This window comes from Lepisma saccharinum, chromosome 7, assembly GCF_977018435.1.
Source record: "Lepisma saccharinum chromosome 7, izLepSacc3.1, whole genome shotgun sequence".
Lineage (NCBI taxonomy): Eukaryota > Metazoa > Arthropoda > Insecta > Zygentoma > Lepismatidae > Lepisma > Lepisma saccharinum.
In genome coordinates, this window is record NC_139235.1 from 44,983,124 (window position 1) to 45,010,520 (window position 27,397).

At 38.2% G+C, this 27,397-nt stretch overlaps 1 protein-coding gene across 4 annotated transcripts in view; it reads right to left on the reverse strand.

Moving 5' to 3' along the window:
- Positions 1-27,397, reverse strand: part of LOC145989836 (uncharacterized) — a 159,089-nt gene that overhangs the window by 104,714 nt on the left and 26,978 nt on the right. For all 4 annotated transcript variants that reach the window (XM_083125236.1, XM_083125234.1, XM_083125238.1 and 1 more), the window contains exon 2: positions 23,503-23,951. In XM_083125236.1, coding sequence (XP_082981362.1) covers positions 23,503-23,921 — 419 coding nt within the window. In that variant the 5' untranslated portion in view covers positions 23,922-23,951. The remainder of the gene's footprint in view (positions 1-23,502; positions 23,952-27,397) is intronic.

Below are 27,397 nucleotides of genomic sequence, written 5' to 3' on the forward strand. Positions count from 1 at the left end.
TAATTTATGACACTTACATAGCAATTTAACTGTTATATCTGTAGAAGTAACTGTTGAAAATATACAGTAAAACCTCGTTAATCCAGACAAATGAGGGGGGATAAGTTGATGGTTTAACGAAAGTCTGGATTAACTCAAATAACCTAAGGGTCAGTTTTTCAATGTCCTGTTAATCTTTCTGTTAACTAACTGCCAGTTGCAGATAACAGCCAGTCTTAATCAGCACCGGGATTTTCAATGTGAAAGTAACTGCCAGTTAACTAAACCTTGGTTCATTCTCTAAAACAGTGTGTTGGCAACTCTGAAGCATGGAAATTACAGGAAATCAATCTGCACGCCATCTGTTAGTATAGTTTCAAACCACGTCGACTGACACACAGCCTGGCATTTAAATATACGTAGAACTACATGAGTGCCGCGCTCGAAAGCATGTTATTGCATTGGGATTGGGAAACGATTGGAACAATGGTTGCATATCCATCCTGTATGCTTACGAATTAAATTAACGAAAGCCAGCACTACAAATTTGGTTTTCTTCTAATTAAGGTCAGTTCCACGTGGGAGAAATGCTGTTATGAGTAAAGCCTGGATTTTTATGTAATATCAACCCCTAAAATATGTACATAAATATGTAATAAAAATGTCTGAAATATGTAAAAAATATGTAAATTCATAATGAAATATGTACTATAAATATTTATTCCAAACGTTACTTCCTATTTTTGTTACATTTTTTCATCACAAAGGGATATGTTTATTTGAAAAAGACTTACAAAAATTGAAGTTACAATATTACAATGCTTACATTAAGTATTTTTTATGTTCTTATAGAGCAAAAATATTAACCACAATTTGAATATATTCAATATTTCATATACAATGTCACCAGGTACCATTCAAAATGTTCAGTAGTAAATTTTCGTTGCCCAAATTTTCCACTCAAAAAGCACTTACAAAAATTCAGGTTACCTTTGATCTTGGGGCAGGCACTGTATTTAATTATTTAACTTACAATATGTTACCAGGTACATTTCCAAATGTTCAGAAGTAAATGTTTGTTGCCGATCAGATAATATGTTCTTGTACGCAGAGAAACTTCTCTCCACGTCACAACAAGTAACCGGAGCGTACTTCAGGAGGTGAATGTGGTCGGGAGAAATATCATTGGGAGGGTTAACTGTTTCACCATTGAGAATGCGGCTCACTGTAAATAAGCTGACGTAACCTGGGTTTCTTTCAGTCACTGCGTCAAATTTTCTTCGAGCTTTCTCTCCCACATCTCCAACAGCAGACAGTTTCTTTCTTGCATCCTCATATATATCCATGGCTTCCAGGAGAGGAAGCCCAACAGTTCCAAGTTTTTTTATGCTGTATCAATCCAACCAAAATTGCTGTTTATGTATGCCATATCGCAAGCAAGTTTGGTGTCCTTGAAGAGATTTTGAGCAGTGCGTACCGATACAGCTGAGTCTGCCGAAAATGAGTCAAGCACAGATTTCACTTCTTCAAAATGTTCGTTGTAAAACTTACTTGCCCGGATCCAAGTGCCCCATCTAGTAAGAATAGGTTCCGGAGGAAGTGGTACACATGGCAATTGTTCCTTGTAAACTTGCACACGTTGTGGTGCCTTCAGAAACACCTTTTTCGTGGAAGAAATAAGTTGGTTGACTTCCGGGAAATTGCCTCTCACCTCCTCAGCAATGCGTTGGAGAGCATGTGCCAAGCAAGTAAAGTGGATCAAGTTAGGATAAAACACTTTAAATGCCGTAGCAGCTTTTAACATGTATGACGCACTGTCTGTGAACATGAGAAGAACTCTCTCTTCTTGTACGCCATCCGGATACAACAATTTAAGACTGTCATTCACAAATCGTGCTATGGTGGAATGATTAGTACGCTCTAGAACTTTGCATGCAATGAGATGTGGTGTAGATGGAGAATCAGCAATTAGCGTTCCAACAATGAAATTACTTACATACCGTCCCAAAGCATCAGTTGTTTCGTCGATGGAAATCCACACATAGGAACTGCCTACTTCTGCCCTAATTGATTCTAATTTCTTTGTAGGAATGTGGAAGATATCGCTTTCGAAGGGTTGACTCGTCAGGAAGTTTACGGCCACAATATTTTTCCAGAAAATACCGGAACTTTGGTACTTGAATTTTATACCAAGGGATGTTTGCTGCAATCATTGCTTCGCACATTTCCTTGTAAACACACTGAATGAAGAATCCTCTTGCATCTGGGTTAGTAAAACTTGCTTCTTTTCACTCCGTAGTTGTTTGTTTTTCACATGAAGTGAAGTGCGAACATGTTGATCTAATTGAGACTTCATAGTGCACCCAACTTTTTTATCGCACACTCGACAAAAAATAACTTTACCATCCGTAGTAAATGCATCATCGACTGCTATCCAAGATCGTAACTTTTGAGATAACGAGGAGGTAGGCGGAGCCATTCCAGCTTTCTACAGCTAAAACACTGTTTAAATACTGAGGCAAGCTCTTCTTAAAACTCCAATGGTTAAAATGAAAAGGCGACGAAATATATATATACGAAATTCTACGGTTGAGTTAACAATACTTCATTCAAGATTTGTCGCCGCCGGCTGCAAAAATCAAAACGATCACAACAATGTACGGATGAAAGGTAAGTGCCTCTCAGCGTTGTACTTGCCACCTTCCATTGTTGGTTCTCTTCGTTCGCTGTGTGTTGCTTGCCGCTCCATGTTACAAACTGGAAACTGAAACACTGTCGAATCTTGATGTAATTGTTACAATGCGGCGAATCAACGAACTGCTATGTACGTACAACGAAGGCAAATCGCACTTTTAAGTTACTATATTTTTTTAGACCTGGAAATGGGGAGGGGAAGTGAGAAGATACTTTTTTAACTAGTAAGCCAAAAGTTCATTGGATTTTCCTCTTAAGGACTGTTTTATGTAAAAAATATTTCATATCTTAGGAATATGTAACATTTAGTAAAATATGTAAAAATATGTAATATAAAACTTCACTGTGACATCTCTACTGACGTAATTCGTCAATATATTTTAATTCCACGCTTGTACATATAAAGGAAAAAATATGTAATTACATAGAAATCCGCGCTTTAGTTATGAGGCACAAGCGTAGATACTTTCTTGTAGAAGAACCATGAAGAACTCTAAAATCAAAACATTAATATTACCTGTCTGTTGATATAAACACTATTAATATGTACATATTGTACATTTGACTGCCTGTTTGTACCTCTCTATGCATGTTTGTTGAGTGAAAAAATAACATGTTAATAGCAAGCATGCTTTGTAAACTTCTAGGGAGAATTCACACAGAAGAAACACGTGACACGCAACATGCGACATGCAACACGAAACACGTGTCGCTTGGAAGCCAACACTCAGTAATCAATGCAACCTTTCGAACCGAAGAGACACGGCAACATGCACGTATCGTGTGTCGCTTACGTGCCTCTCGGACTGTGCCGTTTTCTCAATACTGTGCATCGTGTTGTTTCAGTTTGTTGTTTCCGCATGCGCAGCGAATGCTTCATTCCAACGAGCTGTATTTAGACTCTAGAAGAGAGCTCAACCGTCATTATGTTTGAATCTCTAATTTGTTGATATAATAAAGTATCGATATGTACAATGTTTTAACAATGCTTTAAGATTTAAACACAACGTTCATTTAGCTTTATCAAGTTTTTTGATGCAGTTATCTATCGGCTGTAATTTGCCTTCAACATCGTGAAAAGAGGCCGTGTTTTGGCCATTTACCTGACTGCTTTTATTTGAAAAAGTCAGCTTATGAGGCACTTTAGTCCAAAATATATTAGTCAACATGGTAAAATACTCTAGTGCATTGTTTTTCAACCACCCGATGTTGTGCCCTCGTATCAATTATACTGAGCCCCAAAATGTTCTCCTGAAGCTGGTTGACAACTATCATAATACCAATATCATATTTGAGTTGTGAGTTTTCATTTTTTAAGTCCATTTTATGCATTTTATTTAACCCGGTGCCTCCCCGGGTATCGAACCTGGGATCACTTAGTTACAAGGAGACGACGTTACCACTTTGTCTTCCATATTTTTATATTTGTCAACAATCCTACACACGTAATCAAACTATTACTCTTATGATTATGCTAGAATTTATTTATCAATATTTAATTTCATAGGTATATGTTAATTCATGCATAAAATCTTATATACTGTAAAGATTTATGAGGAAAATTTTTCGGCTAAGGGCATTGACTTTAAAAAAAAATACCATGACATGGTTTCACGAAGGTTGAGAACCATTTCTCTAGTGTTTAGGTATTCGCTTTATTCAGGCTGAAAAGTCTAGCATATACAGTTTGAGGTCAGTGCATATTATTTCTCAGTTTTCTCGTGCACAACATGCCTCTCCCAAGTTTCAATAACTTGCACAAATTTTACAATGCAATTTAAATGTCACAATGTCCCTTGTTACGTTATTTTCGGGTGACTAATAAACTGATTAATGCAATTATATCAGTACCATCATGCAAACTGGGCAAAAAAACCAGTGTCGCTAGCCGTGTGCATCTTGTCTCTTCATGTGAAACACTCGTGTCACGTGTTACATGTCGCATGTTGCAGGTCTCGTTTCGCGTGTTGCGTGTTTCTTCGGTGTGAATTCTCCCCTAGAAATATGAAGGTACGAGTAAAAATTATTTTAAAAAAATTTACTGTAATATTTCTCCGAGAAGATCATTCAACAATAAAGCATGAATTGAAGGCAACAGACGTAATAAATATTTGAAAAGAAAAAAAAGATCTGTGACCAGGACTCGAACTCGTATTACAAAACACAACATGCTCCCCAAGGTGGTGCCGCTAACCATTGCACCAAATTAATGTATGGATTTTGTCCTGCCTGGTAGATCAGTTATCCTGGTCACTAATTCTCCAACACACAACCTTGCCAAGTGAATTCTAGCAATTACGCTGCTTAATTTCCATATTTACATGGACATTGGTAAGCTCTGCCAAACAAAACAAGTATTTTTCTGTACCAATTTAACAGTTTTATGAATCATATCTTGTTTAATCTGACAGTGAAGTTGCGAGTGCGGAACTTTGATACCTGCATGGGGCAGCCATGTTGCTTAGCAACTTCCAGTTAGGCTGGTAACTGCAAGAAGGAGTAGCAGTAAAGATAATCTCCACCAGAGTTCCAGTTACGAGTTAACTGTACATTTAAAAATCGAAATTTTCACAAACTTCCAGTTACGTGCTAACATGAACTTTAACTGAACATTGAAAAACTGGTCCTAAAAGAACAGTAAAAAGTGCATTAAAATTCTGTTTATAGCAACAAACCAAGTTTATTATGGTGTATTTAAAGAGCATAGGCCTAAATACACTATACAGTACAGTACAAAGTCTGCAGGAAACAGAATTTCGTCAGTGGTTGACTGTCTTTTCTTTGGGAAGTTCTCTTCTTGACTTCTAGCCACATTTAAAACCTTGCATTCTGCTTTTTTTTTATTGCCTGTCCGGATTAAGTGAAGTCCAGCTTATCAGGATCCAGATCAATAAGGTTTTACTGTACTTCTGCTGATAAAACTGTTACAATTACAGCTACTTGATCTCGAAAAGTAACTGTTACTTGCCAACACTGTAAATATTTTATGGCAGTCAGATAACATGAGTCACATGAGCATATGTTGCTAACAATTCAGAATGGGTATATGTGTTATGATGATGCGGTACAGGTTAATTGCACCAACTATTTCCTATGGAGTTTACATCTTATTTCCACTACAAAAACCTTCTTCTTCTCTTTACAATTTCCCACTTAAAAAACAGTCTATTTCATGTTAAAACACATGCTCGAATACAGAATGCTTGCCTCCAACATGAATCCTTGAATTTCTTGACAGAATTGGATTGTGTCAAAAATATTTCTCAAATGTTGAATAGAAATAGAGCTTCTATCCTTTATGAACTGAACGTTTTGTAAGATCTCCCTTGTGTCAAAGGCTTTTCAACAATATGAATTTTTGAATGTTCTTGAAGATATGCAAACTCTCTCACTGACTCACTGCATATTGAACACACAAATCGTTTCTCTCACTATTAATTCTTCAATATATTCTAATATATTTCTTCTGTGCAAATGTTTTGTTACATGCTGAACGTAAGTTTTGGATTTTGATGAAATTTGACAAGATGGTTCAATGATGTCCGGAAGGTTTCTACACAAAATATTAGATTCCCCTCGGAAATAGTTTTAAAGTTGTAGCCTTTGGAAGAAGATGGTATGCAACAGAAAATGTGATCCAAATCTGAGAAATGTGCAATGGAGCTAACTTCAGAACTATTGATCACAGCCTGGTGATATTTACACACCAAACAAATCTCATTGCATGAAAATACCCACATTTTATTCATATTAGCAAATAATAAAATCAAAAATATGCCCTTAGAACTTTACATGTCAAAACATGCATATCTTATGTGCCTGAAAATACTACTGTAATCCACCCAGGAAAGTTGTCTTATCTTTCCTAGTTACCTCATGTGGGCCCAAGAAAAACACATTACACCGCTTCCATATCTTGCACACAGCTCATGTTACATGTGACTGAAGATACAAAATGAATGGAAAAATTACGGGAAAATGGTGGATTTTGAAATGGTGTACCACAATAGGGACAGACGATATCCAAGCCAAGTTGAGCACACTACGTAATCAGACCTTCCCGTAATGTGTGTCAAAATTCAAACTTGTCATTTCATGGCACTAGTACACAGTAAATGTAGACTCTTAATCACGGAGTGCATTTTCAGGAGAAAGTTTAAAATTGCCCAAAGGCTTTAAATAAAATTTTATATCTTGGTAACTACGTTACAAATTATATCTCGTCATTTTAGTACAGTCAAAGCTGTTGAAAAAAAAATATTCATTTTCCAAATAGATGATAATGAAAGTAAAAAAAAATATCTTATTATCCCAAAATTAAAAATTTATCAGGCCCCACGTAGGCACCACGAGAAAGTGAGGGTTCAAAACAGTACCTGCATATTGCCCGATATGCATTACATTCTCATACCAAGAATTGCACACTTGCTGCAGATACTTACTTAGAAAAATATTCCCAAATGTAAAAGCCGTGATCTTTTTGGCAGGAAACTATGAATGCTTGAGTAAAAAAGTCTTGTTATCTTCAGTACACACGAGACTACACACTTATGGTCGAATAAACTTAAATTTCATTTATAAAATAGAAGAAGATAAAAATTTATAAAATCTATTTTTTTTAAACTTGAACTTCGTCAGCCAGCCACATAGGCAAGGGCAGGATTAGTGTTCAAAATAGTACATATGTGTTTCACAGTATCATCCAAAGTTGAAAAACCAAATGTGAAATGTATGTTACATTCCGTCATTTTTAAGGTTTGAAAACATGTAATGCAAAAGAAAACCACAACTAAAAAATTGGGCTTGAACCTCATAAAAAATCACTAAAAAGGAAGTAGACGATTACATACAGTTCTTGTATACATAAATACACACACAGAAACAGACATTAACAGTGAGAGTTAAATGTCATTGGGCACGCATTTATTTCAGAAACAGAATGGAAAGTTAAATATCTAAGGACACCAGAAAAAAATGCCTACCATTCAGGATAGAACTGCAACATGCAAGAATAACAAGTTGGAATTTTGACGTACATTAGGGTAACGTCTGTGGCTTGGATATCATCTGTTCCTTTTGTGGTACACCATTTCAAAAATCTACCATTTTCCATTGATGTTTTCATTTTTTGTATCTTCAGTCACATGTAACATGAGTTGTGTGCTAGATATGGAGGCAACCTAATCTGTCACTTGAGCACACATTAGGGTTACTATAAACTATAATACCACTTTCCTGGGTGGATTTTCAGTTGGATATGAATGTTTCTTAAGGCAAATTTTTGATTTATTTAAAGCTGAGCTGATACCAACTGGAAGAGGGTGTCTACCAAAATAACAAATCCAAAATTATTGACTTTTTCATGCCTTTTTCTTGACCCTTCTTTCCTTTTCCTTGACTTTTTTTCCCCCTTTTCTTAACATTTACTTCATTACCCACTACTTAGGTATAGTTGGAAATCAAGAAAATGTAACGGGTGAATGAAATGAAATTTTCCTATGTATGTTTGTTCGGAAATTATAACATATTTTTCGGGTTCGAAAGCTAGTGGGACACCCTGTATATTCTTATTCAATGAAAGATCGCTACCACAAGACTGGTTAAGATAAAAACTGAAGCTGTACTTTAACAAGAAATTTAGACTTGCTTTAATCCATGTAAAAAATAATGCATCAGACTTCATCTTGGATGGAGAATGGCCACATTACTTTATTTGATATATTTACAAAACTTTATGCATGCAAGAATGTAATACAGGGTGAGGCAGTCAAACGGGAAGATTTAAAAAGTTCACAAAAAATAGAGAGAGCAAATATTTCTTTATTTTTTTAACATGAATGTACTGTACATGAGTTGAAATTACTAGTGTACCTGAAAAATGTGCAATTTTTTTTAATATGGTGTCAGTAAAACGGCGTTCTTGGTTTTGCACACATTGTCGGAGTCTCAGACTGATTGATTCAATTGGTGTTTTAAGTTCACTTTATGCACAGTATAGCTAATCGGGACTGGATCTACAGTTTAAAGTGGGATCCGAACCACTATGTGCCTCCACCGGGTATTGAACCTGGGACCCCTTGATTACAAGGCGATGATGCTACCACTGCACCATCGGGAAGACCTCGGAGTCTCAGACTAAATCTGCCCATGACGTTGTGAGAGGCAATCAAATGGAATGATTACAGGAATGGCTGGCGGGCGTGGTTGGGGGTTATGAAAGTGGGGGCGTGACCTTGAGATCTAACACGGTGTACAAATCAGGCAAGGATTTTTCTCCCTCAGAAATTCATTTCTGCAATCCACTAAACGTTATTATTTTGTTTCATCCTACTAGGAGCATTCGGTGTCTAGTGCTAGTGCCATGAATATGTCCGATGTCAGTCGAATAGCATTCAACTGATCGGTAATTCCTTCTGTTTCCCAGCCGCCAGATGAAAATGTGAGCAGTATTCCTCCAAGGACCACATGTTATGCATCTATGTGATGTGTTCAGTACGCTACTCTTTGCATGGCTGAGCACAGAGCATAATGCACTTGTTATGCACTCCCACAAGAATTTCTGGAAATATTATGTTACAAGTCTCCAGGGTGTGTTCCTGCAAGTGATCTTTGTCGTGGATTTTCAGATTTCAGATGTTCCACAGTTAGAAACCAGGGGGTTAGGTCGGGTGACCTGGATGTCCATTCTTCTGGACAATTCCGACCAATCCAATGACCAGGTAATTCATATCGACACATTGATGAACATTTGCTCCATACTGTGATGGAATTTCATTATGTTGGAAATAACAGGGGAAACTGCCATCTTCACTAAGAATTGAAGAGAAGACTCTCCTGCAGCATTTCCAGCTAGCCCTGTGCATTTAGGGAGAATATGGGTGCAGTGAGGACCACCTGCAGCAAGGAGTCCTGGAGGCCTACACATAATTAATTTTTCCACATGTTTTGGTGTATAACGACTAGGCAAAGTGTCTTCAACGAGCATAATGGGTAACATCATGTGGTCATTTGGATGTAGTTGTTTCAAATTTTTGAGCTAATAACTTTTGTACCACACAACATGTTACAAAACAAATGTAATTGCACAAATAAAATTCTGTGGTGAAAAAAAATGGCCCGATTTGATATATCATATGTGAGTCACATATGATATGTAACCCAAAGGCAAGATACATCAGAGAGCAGATTTCAATATGGCGGCTATGTTGTAGTTCTATCTTGGAATGTAGGTCCCATCACCACCTTTTATCTGTGCTACTCGGATATTTAATTATCAATTCCTTTTCTGAAATGAAAGGGTGTCGTATGATTTTCAATTCACCCTGTTAATGTATGTCTAAAGAACTGTAAATAACCGTCTACTTCCTTTCTAGTGATTTTTTGCGAGATTAAACCCCAATTTTGGGGTTGTTCCAAAAAAGTGGTCATCTGTTCCAATACATGTTTTTTAACCATAAATGCCGAGACGTGAAATATGTCACATTTGGTTTTTTCGACATTTGGAGCATACTGCGACTCAGGCAATGTTAAGAGGTTTATGTCTTCAGTGCTACACAAAGAGCCTTAAGCATCCTAATAGTATTTAGTAAAGTTCAATATGATTCTGAATCACATCTGGCAAATTTGCCAAGGCCCTCAAACCTTTCAACATCCGAGTGGCACATAAACCCATATCCCAAATCGGAAGAGCACTACCCAACTTCAAGAGATACTAGAGTGCATCACACATAATTTTGCCGTTGCGTAGAAACGAATTTTCGTTTCGTCTCCCTCTCTCTTAGCATCACGTGTTCTACCCTGCTCGAAAACCTTCGCTATTGTTGCCATATTGTCATTCCATTCCTGGACACACTCGCGCAAACATCATTGAAAACAATTGAATAGCGCTCCAGCTCGCGGTTCCCACCGTTCGGCAGGGACGGTAATGTGGCAATATAGCACGGCGTAGTGGTTGCTTCTTTTATGCAGTGCATGTTCATTGGCTAGCTAGTAACTAGTGTTGCCAACTGTAATAATGAAGCACTATTTCTGTGACGGAAGGGGAAAGGCAGGTAAAGTGGCGGAGAGTTTTGTTGGATTGGAAGCACCATATTTTTATTTTATACTAAGTATTTGACCGGTTTGACGTTGTGTGCGTGTATTGCGTGTGTGTATGTAAAAATGTGTGTTTGCTAATGAACGTTAAATTCCATAATGCCTCCAGTTCTGTCGAAGTTGAAATCAAAAACCTTGCATAGCCAAGCTCGGGAAATTCTAAGCAACGTGCACGAGTTCATGAAGGAGGAAGCCAGGTTTAATTCACAAATTGTTCATATTTCATAATTTTGGAATTATTCAAAATAAATAAATTATGTGGCTCCAACATCATTTCAACTCTGGCTCCGGCACATGTTCTTGTAGAAATTGCATAGAGGAGGCTGTCATTTTTGCTGCTTAATGCGATACATATTGTTTTCTGTGTTAAAATTGCCATGCTTTGATGGGTGACCAAGTTCATAGCAGGGACGGCGGAAGGGGAGGGCGAACCGTGCCATCGCCCAGAGCGGCAAAATTTGAAGAGAAGAAAAAAATAAGCCTATTGAAAACTGTGATCGAGCGAGATATTCTTTTGCGCTGAATAGTATTGAAATAGCATAAGAAGTCTCATTATTTATTTTATATTTTGATGTTTTAGTTAGGAATATATTGATTTTCAATTTTCCGTTGCTGCGTAATGACCAGGGGGGGGGGGGGTCGAAATAGAGCGGCATCTGCCGCCACCTCCCAGGGAGGCAAAATGACTAGCGCCGGCCCTGGTTCATAACAAAAGAAAAAGCTGCGCAGCTTATCGTCTAGTGGCAGTATATGTACTTGTTATTGTTGTGGAAGCTGGCATCCTTTGTAAATGTACAACAAAGGCAACCGACTGTCGCCGATCTCAGAGAGGAAATAATAATACTGCTTGAGGAGGAGTGTTATGGTGCAATTGTAGCGGTTTAACACGTTGGCATGTTATTATCTGCCGTTACAGTTCCATACCAGTGTATACGGGTTTTGGGAGTGAAAAGTTAGAACGCCACCAGTGCATTAATGCAATGAAAAATAATATATATATATATTTTATTTTGTTTGAAATCACTCAAATAAGGAATCGTATGAAGAAGTCTTCTTTGCAGCATTTTTGGTAATTTTACTTATGTGTTAGTTCATATTTTGCGAATTTTTAGTCCATATGTATGTAACTACATACAAAGCCACTTGTTAGTACATATTAATCCTAGTTCAGGTATAATGAATGACGTTTAAAACTCAATGTTAGATAGACCTGAATTCTCTAATTTCCTTGTTGTAAGTAACAGCTGTGCATCGGCGCAATGCAGCGATTTTTCTATCTGCTCCATTAGCAACACTGCTTCTTTAGTTGTTTCGCGCATCGCACGGCAGAAATAACTGCGCTGGACTCTACCTACCCAAATTTGCATCCCCTGGTGTCTACAAGACCACATGGCAATGCCACAACACCTACATTGGCAGAACCATCCGCACTGTCCAAGAACGGATTAATGAACACATAAAAGATGCCAAAAATGACAAACCATAATCAGGCCTCTCTCAACATTTCCACTCCACTAACCACACCATCTCCTCCATATCCATACTTCCCCCAAGCGGCTCTGTCATAGAAACCCATGCTATCATCCAACAGAAACCAGCACTGTACCTGGACAATCGACAGGCACACCCGACCTGGCACCCTGTCCTCAGAAAGATCCCCAACCTGAAAAAGAAAAGATGTGGTGCACATACTCGACCCCCTTCCAGCCACGCGGGAAACGGGAACATCACCATACCAAGCAGCACAGCCCAGCTCCCCAACCACCAACTGGCAATGCCATCTGACAACAGGAAGCAGACGATGCAAACCAGGATGCACATGCCAGTGCCGCTGAATGGGAGAAATTGCAACTACCACCACACGGGAACAAACAATGCAGTGGCGCGGTACCATCTCCGCTTCAAACGCCGTACCCTTTTGTGAATGAAAACAGTGGGTCTTCGAAATTAATAGGATTTAACCATTATATTGTGCAATGCGGAAGTGTGAAATTTTCAAAATTTCACGTAAGTGACTATTCTTGTTCGAGAAACGTATAGTACGTATAAAATAACTAAGGAATAGGTTCCAGGATTAGTTTCATGCTAGTTCCATGATATGAAAAATGTCAATTGTTCCCACTTTATGTAATGCCAACATTGCATTGTAACGGTCGTATGTTATGGATAGAGGTAAACACACCTGATAAAGAGATGAAAGAAGGTGTTCTTTACTAAATCAAATACGCTGATTACAAAAATGAAATCAGAAATGTTCCATCACGTACAAATTTTTCTGGAAAAGATATGCCACATGTACCACTTACTCTATATTTCATAGGCCTATAGTTAGCAATATATTGTAATTCATAAAAAACAAAGTAGCAACTTTCGAGCCACTTGGAAACAACTCCATTACAGTACAGGATGAACCTGTAGCTGGATAAAATACAGATAATGGAACAAAATTAATTGTTTGTATTCTAAAACATAAAAATGGTACGAGAATGCTGCTACTTCTAAGTTAGAAACATGTCCTGGAAACTTTCCGTTTGGGGGTGGATGGTGAAACTTCTTGTAGGAGTGTCCAGCAGTAATCTGCCAAAAGGTTTGGTGACCATCTTCCCTTATATCGTATTTCCATGACAGCGACATCTTGGTGAAATCGCTCGCTATGAGCGTCATTCACATCTCCGAAATAAGGTGGAAAAAATCCAAATGAGAATGCAGGAAATGTATTTTCAAAGATATGTTACACTCCATAACCAGCCTTGTAACAGTCCAGCATGTGTTCCGTCAGTTCCCTGTAATTGTCAGGCCTGACGTTATCCAAGAAATTGTTGCATACATCTTTGAAGGCAAGCCAAGCTGCATTCTCAGTATCTGTCAGCAACTCTTTTAAGTTTATGTCTTTCATCCAGTCACGAATCTGAGGCCCAATGAAAATACCTTCTTTAATTTTTGCAGTACTAATCGCAGGAAATTTGGACAGTAAAAATTGAAAACCCCTGCCATCTCTGTCCATTGCTTTCACAAAATTCTTCATGAAGCCCAATTTCAGATTGAGCGGTGGTAACAGCACATTGTCATTGTCAACAAGAGGATCAAGCGAAACATTTTTTTCACCCGGATTGAGCTTTATCTCGAAGGCCACTGTTTCACTACATAATGGTCTTTCCATGCCCTACTGTCCCAGTGACACAAGAAACAGCAATATTTTGTAACCAGTCTGCATTCCCAACACAAGCCCCAGAACTTTGAGATCATCACAGATTTTCCATTTGTGGTTCGAATAGCGAATATACTTCAGAAGTAGTCTCATGTTCTTGTAGGTTTCTTTCAACTGAACAGAATGGGCCACTGGTATCGAAGGTTTCTCGTTTCCGTTATGCAAGAGAACAGCTTTGAGACTACTTTTTGATGAATCTATGAATAGGCGTTATTCTTCCGGATTGTGAATCATTCCAAATTCTGTAAGCAGCCCATCAATGTCATTACAATATACCAGACTCTCTGCCATTGAGAAAAAAGTGGAAAGACCAAGCTGTCGTTTAAGGAATGATATACTAGTGTTTGGTTGTAGCAGGTTTCTTTCTTGAAGATGACGAGACCCAAGTAATTCTGCTTGCCTTTTTGAAAGATTTAGATCTCTTACAAGATCGGTCAATTTTGCCTGTGACAATTGCTGTGGTTGTGGCTGTTATGTAGATGACATGTAATCAAGATATTTGTGATCTATTGTTTGGTCACTACTATCGTCTGTTTCATCTTCCAGTGTCCATTCTGCTGGTGGCTTTGGAACTGGGACAGAATCAGAATGGGGAACTGGGTGCATTGCAGATTCGGGGAACTGGGCACATTGCAGGTTCCAAATTTTGATATGAAACTGTGTGTTTTGATTTACTTGAGATTCCTGTTACTTTTGTTAAATAAAAAGTAGCAATCTGTTATGCGGTCTCTAGGTTCCCTCCACAACTGTGGTATGGCAAATGGCATAGATGGGTGGGTTCCATGCAACCAGCCTCTTAAATAGCGGAAGCAACGTGAGCAACAGTTCTGTGGTGCCCAACACTTACCCTCATCTACCTTTGATTCAAAATACAACTCATATGCCTTTTTGACGAGCGGGGAAATGGGATATCTTTGGAACTTCGTCGTAAACTCACCACACACATAACAGAAAAGGTTTGGTGAATTAACACACTTCCTAGACATCGCTGAACACAAGAAACATGCGAACACGAACAAACAGAATTCTTCACATTAGGGATTTTGCACAACACACACTGCAGGAACAGACACTGTGTGATCCCACTAGCAACTGACTGATGCAAATAACTGCAACTCCACTATACCTCAATCAAGTGGCAATCTATCCCTTTCCTCTCCACCCCCTCCCCTATGCACTGTCGAGCCCTAGTAACAGGCTGTGCTGATAAGCGCCGCGACAACAATAACATGCAGTCATGCGCTGATAAAATTGTGTTTCAAGAGAAAAGTTTTGGTGATAGCGAAAAACGATTTTCACTATCGTCATTAGGGCACTAAACTCCATAGGAATCATATGTCTTTGTTCTGCACCAATTTTCATTGTTGCACAGTGTAATTAGACCTCGGATTTTAGATTTTTAACCTATTTTTTCCTTTACAGGTATGTTAGAAATAATAAGTTATGTCAGCGTTTCAATAAAAAACGCAACAACTGATGAAGTTTCATAGTGCCTAAAAAAACTTATTTTTCTTATTAGAACCTATTTTAGGTTTATGCTCATAAATCGAGCCTTTCATTATGTTTTTATATATTTTTAATGGTTATACAGGATTTTTATGTCATACAGAGGAATTTGTTTTGGTTGGTCACAAAAAATTCAATGACAAACTTGTTTGAAATACACTCTCTGTCGATCTCCATTCCTTTAATTCCATGGTGATTTTTCAAAGCTCTAAACAAAGTAAAATGTCTGGTGCCACGTTATGCAACATGTTATGCAGGACATAGGTGTCTTATTAGTGATTTTCATTGCGGGTGACTTTACCTAATCAGCATTTTTTGGGAATTTTGAACTATTTTAGGTTTTTTTTAACCTACTTCAGGATTTTTGGAGCCTAACTTAAGATTTTTAGGACCTATTTTAGGATTTTTAGAACCTATTTTAGGGATTTTTGAACCTATTTTAGGACAATAAAAACACACCTTTTAGAACCTAAAAATCCGAGGTCTACTGATAATACATTCTTTACCAAGAAGAAAAGATTCATAAAAACAATTTGTTTGCTTGAACATTTTGAGAAGCAGCTCTTTTCTTGGGGGGAGTGGGGGTATGGGTATGTAATATTCAGAATGTTCCACATGTTGGGAACAATAATAAAAAAATACATATAAATTTTGTGTTATCAGTACATTTGGTGGCAAATGTGGCCTAACGACGGACTATAGTGGAACCACGAGCAAAACAATCTGCGCAGACCCGCGACTCCTATGCACCGTACTCCTGTGAGTAGGGGAGGGAGAGAGTGAACCATGCTTCCTTATGGCCCGAGGTGGAGGGAAGAAGGGAAAGCTGCGTGGGGACTTTTCGCCCCAAGGTTTTTTCCTTGTGGTCGATCTATAGTTTAGGATCAATGAATATGAAATTTGACATAGCAAAAAAACACTCCTTATTAAATGATTCCCACAGTTCAAAAATAAAAGTAAAAGAAAGTGCTCCCCTGTGCTTTGCACCATACCATGAAGGCGTATAGAGGGTGTGGAGTTTCACTTTCTTGATCACAGCAGAAGGTGGGGGCGATTTGATCAGCACCACGCTGCTGGCCACCTTTACCCCCCCCCCCCATAGTTTCCTCCAGGTACCCACTTTGTAGGATGCTGGGTGGGCGCTGTAGCCACTTGAACAGGTGGAAAAATCCCGGTTCTTCACTGCCAGGGATCGAACCGGGGTCTCATGCATGGTAGTCAGATTTCTTAACGACTGAGCTACCATGGCACACAGTTCAAGAATACACAACAATTTGTGAGTAAACATTTCGTCTATTTGTAATAAACTAAAGCTCCACTAACCTCTGTGTGTTATAATTTCAGCTCCTAAACTCTTCGGTGCCAAAATCAACTTATATGTATGCTAATTAAGATTCTCTTTTTCAGTAGGGTGACCATCATGTGCATACTGGTTTGGGATTTGGCATTGAATATATTGTGGAATTGAATCTAATGACATTTACAATGAAAACTGAATTAGAATTGTTCCATTGTTTCGGATAAAATCCAGTGAGCATGTACATTGGCTATTCAATACTACTGTAATGTACAGAATATCATCATCATTATCATCTTTGCTATTTCCTGCCTCTGGCTGGGTCGGCATAGAAGCCAAGCCTCTCCATTTTTTCCTGATCCAATCTTGTCCTCTTCTCCTAACACTTTCCACTATCTGCTCTTTCCACTGACATCTTGGTCTCCCCTGGGCCTTATCCCACTACTTGTGCATTATAAGTTCTTAGTGGTAATTTTTCTACATCTTCTCTTCGTGTGTACGAACCATCTGTGCCTGATCTATCCTGTCCTGAAGCTTCACCACACCCACTATCCACTGGATCTCCTCATTTCTTATTCTATCCCTTCTAGTCTTCCCCAATAATTTCATCTCCACTGCCTGCATCTTTCATTTGTCTCTCTCTCTGTCATTGTCCAAATCTCTGCTCCATATGTAATTATTGGCACATAGTGTGTTATACAAGGGTCGTTCAAGGTTGACCGGGATTTTCGTACATAAAAAATCGATGAATAGCCGGATCATGATGAAACGTGCGGGTGACATAATGTATTCCTTCGCGAGTAACTAGCGCCCGGCATGACGTATTTCGCGCATGCGCAGCAGTTGCAGCGAACATGGCGGCAAGCAGTGTGTCTGTGGCTGTGGAGCAGCGGAGTGTAATCAAATTTCTCGTGAAGGAGAAAGTGAAACCAGCTGAGATTTTCAGACGATTGCAAGCACAGTATGGTGAACAAACGATGTCGCGGACAAGAGTGTACGAATGGCGTGAGCAGTTTCGCGAAGGACGGGAGCTGGTAACAAATGAAGCGCATGGACACATTCGCCCGACTGCAGTCACACCAGTGAATATCGCACGTGTTGAGCAAATGATTCTTGAGAACCGGCGAGTAACAGTGCGGGATATTGCTGCCGAGGTGAATATCAGTGTCAGGAGTGTTGAGACAATCATTCACGACCACTTACACTTCCCCAAAATCTGTGCAAGGTGGGTTCCCCGCCAGCTGACATTCGATCAGAAGTGGACACGCAGGACGGTCTGTGAACAGCTTCTGAATCGGTTTCGAGCAGAAGGTGATGAATTGTTGCAATCCATCATCACGTGTGATGAAACATGGTTGCACAATTCAAAGCCCAGAGACCAAAAGACGCAGCATGGAGTGGGAAGAAATTCACGACAGACGAAGCACTACGGAGCGATGTCCTCCAGTGGCTACGACAACAACCAAGTTCTTTCTATGCCAAAGGAATTCGGGAGCTGCCAGAACGATGGCAACGGTGCCTCGGCGCGCACGGAGAATACTTTGAAAAACTGACATAGTTTGGAGTTTCTTCTGCTACCTATTTCCTCTGCAGAAATAAAAGTCCCGGTTAACCTTGAACGACCTTTGTATTACCATCTTGTATTTCATAGGTGCATCCCTGTTCCATATTAATCTTCAAATGCTTTGATGTAGTCCACCACCCATTTGTCCTCTTCTGTTTACCTCCTCATCTATTCTTCCACTTCTCTCAATTATGTTTCCTAGATATTTGAAACTCTCCACTACCCTCAACTCTTCTGTGTCCATCTTTGTTCTTGGTTCATTTCTGGCTCCGTTTCTTCCTGTTATTAGCAACTTGCTCTTTTTCTTCACTGAATTTCATTCCTGCTCTTCTGATTTCCTCATTCCAACTATCAAGATGTCTGTGTACTTCTTCTTCCCTGTTTCCCCATATCACTAAGTCATCAGTAGACCTCAGATTTTTAGGTTCTAAAAAGTGTGTTTTTAGGTTCCTAAAATAGGCTCTAAAAATTTTAAGTTAGGCTCCAAAAATGCTGAAGAAGGTTAAAAAAAAACTTAAAATAGTTCAAAATTCCGAAAAAATGCTGATTAGGTATAGTCACCAGCAAAAAAATGACTAATGAGACACCTATATCCTGCGTAACATGTTGCATAACGTTATGTTTTTTGCTTAACCCTACGGCGATGGCAGAACTTACCCTTGGAAATTTGCTAATAAAATCCACTCCACAATTTTGTCTGTGAGGATAATCTTATGTGCAGAAAATAATCTTTCAACAAAAACATAGTCAGTGGTGTAAACTTCCAATGCTGAAATGTTAGTTTGCAAGGCGTGAATGCTAAAAAGCATCAAAGTGGCACGAACATGAGCAGGACAACACAGATCAGAAGTTTGCACTTTGGACTGTACAGGAAACAGTGGCACCAGACATTTTACTTTGTTTACAGCTTTGTAAAATCACCATGGACTTGAAGGAATGGGTATCGACTGAGAGTACATTTCAAACAAGTTTGTCATTGAATTTTTTGTGACCAATCAAAGCAAATGCTTCTGTGTGGCATAAAAATCCTGTATAACCATTAAAAATATATAAAAACCTAAAAAAAAGGCTCGATTTTGGAGCATAAACCTAAAATAGGTTCTAACAACACAGATTTTTTTAGGCACTATAAAACTTCATCAGTTGTTGCGTATTTTATTGAAGAGCAGTGGGAAAAGAGCACTTCCCTGTTTTAGTCCATTACTTATACTGAACCACTCCGTTGTCTTCGCGCAGCTCTGGTTGGCCTTTGTATGTGCTCTGTCTGCACTCTACATACTATATCTTTCTCAACTCCTTTTCCCCTCTCTCTTAGAGCCTTCAAAATCTTTGTTCTGACCATACTATCATATGCCTTTCCTATATCTAGAAATGCCATAATCTAATCATTTACATACCATCAGATGGGGTTATTTCAGACGAACAAGGTCATTTCAGACAAAACGGCATTTTTTTCCATTTATGTTGTTATTCCTGAAGTTTTGAAGTTAGAATTACCACACTTGCATTGTTCGAATGTAAAATGAGTGTTCTCACTGGCTTCCCCGTGTTTCCATTGTTAGTGAAAAACAACGCATGCTGAGAGTGGTTTCTACTGTCGGCTTCATTTTGGCTTGTTGAATTCTTGCGGAAACTTCTTTGTCTGCGCGCCGATCAAATGAATCAGGCTGTTGGTAATTGTTGTTTCGTATTTGTCCTGTTTATTTTAAAAGTGAGCTTCAGACAATGCTGTGTGCATATAAAAGAAAGTTAGGAGCACAGATACACTGCAACTACGAACAATATAAAGTAGATGCAGCAGTAAAAGCCATTAAAGCTGGCAAATTGACAGTCTACCTTAGAAAATAAGGTAAATCGAACAAACCCAGAACCCATCGGAGCACCATCTGTTCTTGATCCTGAAGAAGAAGAAATGCTGATTCATGGTATCTTAAAGGCAGCACAGTGGGGTTACCTTCTCACTTCAAATGATTTACGTTACACTGTGAAAGGATACTTGGACAGGTTGGGAAGAAAAGAGAAACGATTTCACGAGAATCTGTCAGGCGTCGAATGGGCAAGATCATTCTTGAAGAAACATGCAAATGTTCTTTCTGTTCGTCTGTCTGAGAATATCACGAGAGCTCGTGCTGAGGTTAGTTTGGAGACTGTTCAAGAGTTTTTTAATCATGTACAACATGCCTTAGAGAACATCCCACCTGAAAATGTCATCAATTATAATGAAATGAATTTGTGTGATGACCCTGGAAAGAAACACATGATTGTTAAGAGGGGCATAAAACATGCAGAGGGTAATAGACTCTTCTAAGACTAGTATTTCTCTCATGATGTGTGTTAGTGGCAATGGAAAGCTACTTCCCCCATACATCTTTTACAAGGCCGAACATTTATGGGACACATAGCAAGAAGGTGGCCCGCCTAGTACGAGATCCAACAGAAACAAAAGTGGGTGGTTTGACCTTCCGATTTTTGAAGATTGGTTCTTTACGGTAGCACTGCCATATTTAAAACAGCTGGAAGGGAGTCATTATTGGAGACAATTTGTCCAGTCATGTGTCTTTATCAGTGGTCCAGTAATGTGAAAATCACATCATTTCTTTCAATTTTTTACCAGCAAATAGTACACATATTCTTCAGCCGTTTGGCCCACGTACTGACGACCTGGAAAATGTCCACACATGGGCCTATTTCTAGAGATGCCTTTCCTGCCCTCCTGAAAGAAACTGTACAGAAAATTGAAGCACAAAACGCTGATATCATAAGGAGTGGCTTCCACAGCACTGGGTTAATTCCTTTTGACCTACAGACGGTCCTCAAAAGATTTCCAGAAAAGTCTGGTAAAAATGAAAAAGAAACATCCTGGTCGTCCAGTTTCGAAGCTTTACTATCTGAAGCATGCTATGACTCTAGTAAGAGGACAACACTTCACAGTCGCAAATTGAACATTCCTGCAGGACAATCTCTCTTTGGTTGCCACTTCACTCACAATCAAGTTGTTGTCAGAAACCAGGCAGAAAATGAAGCAGTTGTTACAGAAAAGCAGAAAGAATATGACAATGTGGAAATTGAGGCAGAAATTCAAGAGAGAGAACTATGAAGATTCTGGAATTTCTGGACCGGTGCTTGACTTAGAAAGTTTTGTTGTAGTGAACTCCAATTATGACAATGGAAACAGGAAACAGAGAAGACAGTATGTTGGCGTTGCTGTTGACATAGGAGCACGGGACGTGACTGTAAAATTCTTATGATCGAACAGTGGAACTAGAAGAATGTTTGTGTTTCCAAATTTTGAGGATGAGAACACAGTAACAAAGGACCAGATTGTCAAGATTCTACCAGCACCAAATGATAAACGAGGAGTTTTCATTTTTGATGAAGATGTTATCTAACTGTTCCTATATAGACTAAACTACACAGAAATGTATTGTATTTTCATTTTGCTTTTTGTATTGTATTATAATTTTGCTCTTATGTATCGTTTTGTTCCTATGTAAATTTTTGTAAGATCAGTTTTGAAACAAAAAAAAAAAATAGTAAAGAGTTATAAAATTCCCGAAATTAAAAAAATTACCCTTAATAAAAGTGTTGAATAATATCTTTATCCTAATTTTGAGTCCAAAATAAACTCATACGTGGGATAAATTCGGACAAACTCCTGAAACAAATAACAGTCCAAAGTTACCCCAGTACCACCTACTGGGGTAACTTCGGACACAATTTAACATTTTTTTAACACCATATAGTGAATTACTCTATACATTTTCCAATATTCAATATGCTCCTTAAACATGTAGCTAGCCGAATAACATAAAATTATGTACAATTCCCTCATCATTAGTGAACAGTAACAAAGAACCTGTAAAAAGTGTCCGAAATAACCTCATCTGACGGTACTCGTAGTGCCTTTCCTGCATTTATCTTATGGTAAATATCAGATCTACTGTTGATCTGTCTCTTGTAAATCCATACTGTTCCTACCTCATGTTCAGCTCTGTTACTTCCCTTATTCTTTTCTCTAATATTTTGTCATACACCTTTGCTGAGTGGCACATATATATGTTATTCCTCTGTAGTTTTTACATTCCTTTCTGTCACCCTTCTTGAATATGGGAACAATGTTCGTTTCATTTTTTCCATGTTCAGCAATTTCTCGGAATGATTTCTCCAAATTCTTCTTATTTCTTCACCCTCTTGTACATTTCCCCTTTCATCCCTTAGCTTACAGCTGTCTCCTCTTTCTCTTCTCTTTTCTCTCACTAATCCATACAATACTTCCTTGTTCCCATCTACATCTTCTTCTAGCACTTGGGTCCATTCTTCCATCCACTTTCTTCTTTCCTCCTTTACTACTGTTCTTGCCTCTTTCTTCTTCTTCACATACTCTTTTTGTGCATTTTGTGATTTAAATTTAAACCATCTTCTACATGTGTGGTTTAAATTTAAATCATGCAGGTACAGAACAGAAGGGGGAAAACATCTCTCAGAAGTTTCCTGTGAATAAAAACACTGGTTCCTGGGAAGCGTTTGTGGATCTCCTTGTGTAATAATATTAGGCACAGGGTGTTCCAAAAGTCAGTCGACCAAACTTTAAATGTCATCATATTAGGGGTAATTATTATTCTTTTGTTGTTGTTCATGTGTGTTGGAAATTATTTTCTTATTCTTTCCCTTGTGAGTTAAAGTATCATGAATCTACAAATAGTGTATCCGGTGCCACCATACAGTTGTTACATGAAAATCAGATTGAGTTGAAATCTTGGATGGTTGGGCACCTTCATGTGACATAAGGGTGTGGGCTAACGTGCAACGTTTTAAGTGAAATACATGTGATAACAACAAACAAATAGTTAAGACATTCTAATGCACAAGTTTCAACTCAAATTGGAATGAGCCACGGTAGCTGTCGATAGTGTGTCTGACCACCATGGAAGAGATTCGGGTTCGATCCCTGGCAGGGAACAATCGAGATTTTTTCCACCTGTTCAAGTTGCTCCTGCACACACCCAACATCATAAAAAGTGGGTACTTGGAGGAAACTCTGTGGGGGGAGGGGGTAAAGCAGCCAGGGGTGTGGTGCTGATCACATTGATTTTAAACTCATTTTGCAAATGGAACACATTTGCACCACAGGGAATCAGCACAAATACTTCATGCACTCACCTTTCTGTGTCTGCAGCTGGACCTTCATCTTCAATTGTAAGTTCACTCTTTTTCACACATTCAGGTTCTACTTTAACATTGTCACTCCCATCACTTTTGAATGCAACAGAACCAAACTGTGCAATATCATCACTCCTATCCAAATATTTACTATCCTCCTGTAAAAATTCACTCATTCCAGCACCAGAATGCAAGTATACGTAAAAGGAGCTACCAGCAACATCCACTGACTCTTCCACTTTTATTTCTTCCTTCGCTGGTTCAGATTTAATATCTTGTGATGGTGATGCTGGCTGCCAAGTGTTTTCAAATGGCTCTTCATGAGGAGGAACATCTTGGGGTTCACTTTTGACTGAGGAACTGATAAATTCAGGCTCTGCATTCAGTACGGGAGGTGATGAGTGTTGATCAAACTCCATCTGTGTTGATGAGGGTGAGACACTTGAAACCTGTAAAGACAATACACACATACACATCAACTTGGACTCAAATTCATTAAACAAAAAGTACTATAAGTACAGGGTGTCGCAAAACAACTTCAATAATGCTTAGGTGCTGGTAGATATAAAAACTAAAATCATTTTCACGTTCAGAAGACACAACGGCACTTAAGGAGAAACCACACAGTGTTGCCAATACAGTGCTAGCTCATGTCGCCGGGAAATTAGCTTCCTTTACAATGAAGGTGTTACATATTTTGTATATATAATGATATATTTTGTCACAGGTTGGAAAGCCTTTCAAGGGTTAATATGGTGTCTATGAATTTATGTGTACGTTGGAAACTGAAGTAACATAAACAAAAACAACGTGTATTTGTGACAGTACTAATGTTGCTCACAAAAGCAGCATTGGAAATAATTGTCAATTATTAAATTTAAGTAATTGGAATTCTTTTATAACAAACTGCATGAAGTTAATATTTTTACTGAATGGAAATAGAATAACAACTCAAAACATGGTGGTGATTAGCCGGAATTCTGCAGTGAGTCAGCTCAAGATGGCCAGACAACATCTCCTTACTTCGCACGCGGTTCGGTTTAAAAAGAAACTCCAAATGCATGGAAATAGTATTGCTGGGAACCTTTAAGTGGTTATAAAAAATAATTTCATTATTTTCTCCACAACTTTGTCGCTGGAAGTTTTTACTTGGAATTACAGAACAAAAAATGGCCAGCAACGATATTTTCTACTGCACGAATATAAAAAATCTCCACATACTTTATTTGAATATTTTTTAATGCGAATATGCTTTAAAGTGTTGATAAATTCTGAGCACCACCATCACCTATGACAATTTAAAAACAGTGTCAATTTTTTTCATAATGAATGCTTCAATTTTACAGCATGTTTCAACGTTAGGAATGAAAACAATTTAAAAATTTTGTTTTCACGGAAAATTTGCATTTTTAATTTATCTAAAAATATGTAAGCAAGTTATCAGTTTTTTGTGTTCACCATCGTATTCTCTACAAAATTTCCTGCGAAACTGCAGGTACCGATTTTACGTAAGCTACATTTGTAAATCGAGAAATTTCACAACAGCACGCTCGTATTTTCCCATAAGAAAAGCATTGTCCATAAGAGACCATTGTGTCTTCTGAACGTGAAAACGACTATAGTAATTTTCCTTATAAACATTACCCCGTAAGCGCTTAGTTTCTGCTAGGGATGTGCCGAAGCCGATTACAGATGTATGAAAATCGGCCGAAATTGACACATCGGCATCGGTATTGGAATTGGCAAAAATCCGATATTTAACCCAGTACAGATTATACTACAGTTTTTACCTTCTAATAAGTTTTATATTCTCATTTTGTAAGATTTATTGAAAATTTGGTTATGATTCGTCATTATTGTAGAGTTTTTGTAATAAAATTATTGCAAACTCATTCAGAGGATCAACCTAACTATAAATCGGAAATAAAACAGTACATTGCTGAACTACGTAGGATCTGCTGTTGTATTGGAAATTCAAAAATGAATATTCAAATCTGAAGCAAGTGCTGAGAAAATACTTGGGCATACCTGCTCCATCAGTATTCAGTGATTGAGTGTTCAGTGTTGCTGAACAGATTTGCAATAAGAGAAGAAGTAGGTTACTTCCTGAAGTGCTTCCAAATCTTGTGTTTCTGAAGTTGAATCTGGCAGAACAGGAATTCATTTTGCATTTCAAAGAACTGCTTGTGTACTAATTGTAAAATATCTTGAGAATCCATGTTCTTCTTAAAGGTTCACATAACCACCTTTTGTAGATGCAAATGTACATTCGCATCTCTTGAGAATATATATGTATATACATATGATATGCAATAGAAATGTACATAGTAAATTTATTTTTGTCATGCTGAAAATAACAGCCCATTTCTGATTAATAATCTTATGTATCGGAATCGGTTAAATATCGGCATCGCTATCGGTTCCAAAAATTATCGGCGAGTACATCGGCATCGGTAAATTTCCAGCTTCGTCACATCCCTAGTTTCTGCACTATAAGCACTTAAAATACTACCTGAATCCATGCAACCCAACACAGTAAGGGATTGCTCTGAACTAACTTTCAGGGGTGCCTGGTAGGATTGGCACTAGCATCTCTTGTTGAGAGAGGTGACTTAAAAACAACCAATTGGGAGTCTTACCTGAGCAAAATACAAAAGAATAATGATGCTTGCGATGGTGTAACAACTATTTACAAACTGACCAATGCAAAGAATTTTGAATGAATGCAGACTGAAATTCAAGTGTTCAATGTTCATTCTAAAATGCCTCCACCATTTTTCGAGTGCCATACAATATACATAATCGCAAGGGGCACGTGTGACAGATCATTTTCATTCGATGATAAAAATCAGCTACAAAAACACCAAATAAGGAAACTAGTTCTCACATGTAAATCCTGTATGAATTGCGAGAATCTCTGTCTATGAACCAAAGTCATTCGATTTCGTGGAGCACTGAATAAACTTGCACAGGCACCAAAATTCCTGTAATTCATTTCGATGAAAAATCAAATTCGTGATATAACTTCATTAATAGAGCACTTGAGATGACCCAGTTTGTCTAGATAGAGAAAAGGCAAGCAAGAGAATTTGTTGTAACATAGTTTTTAATTCGCATGTTCCTAGAGGATTGATACTGTAGTACTGAAAATAAAATTTCTTGAAACTCACTTTTGTAATACCAAATAATGTTCCTCACATGTATATATCGGTTGTCACTAAAGTTCTTAGGCAGTATGTGTTTAGTGAATCCTTCTTACCACTCTTTTTCAGCATTCATATTGTATGTTGCTAATTTAGTGACCTTTGCCTCATAACACTTTGCTTTGTGTTTCTTAGACAGGTGCTGTAGACACTAATTCCGAGGTTTCTTTGTATTGCACAAATTACTCCCATTTCGCCGAAACCTGTTTAGCTTACTGTCAACTAACTAAATAACTCTCTAGCCTTCTTGAACCCAAAGGTTCATGGCTGCAGGCCTTCCATCTGTCCCTACCTTGAGCAAGATCTATATACTCTTTTCCATCCCTACCAATTTCCTATAGGTCCATCTCAACATTATCCCTCCATCTTCATCTTGGTCTTCCTACTGGTCTCTTACCATCAGGTTTCCCAACAAGAATCCTGTAAACTCTTCATTCCTTTCCCATTCGTGCCACCTAAGTCTTCTTGATTTAATCATTCTAATAATATCTGGACATGAATACAAATTATGTACTTCTAATATGTAACCTTCTCCACTCACCTGTATCCTCATCCCTTTTAGGTCCAAATATTTTCCTAAGGATCTTATTTTCAAATATTCTCAATTTATGTTCCTTTTTCAATGTAAGGGAACAAGTTTCACATCCATATAATATTAAAGGCAAAATTACTGTTTTGTATATTTTAACTTT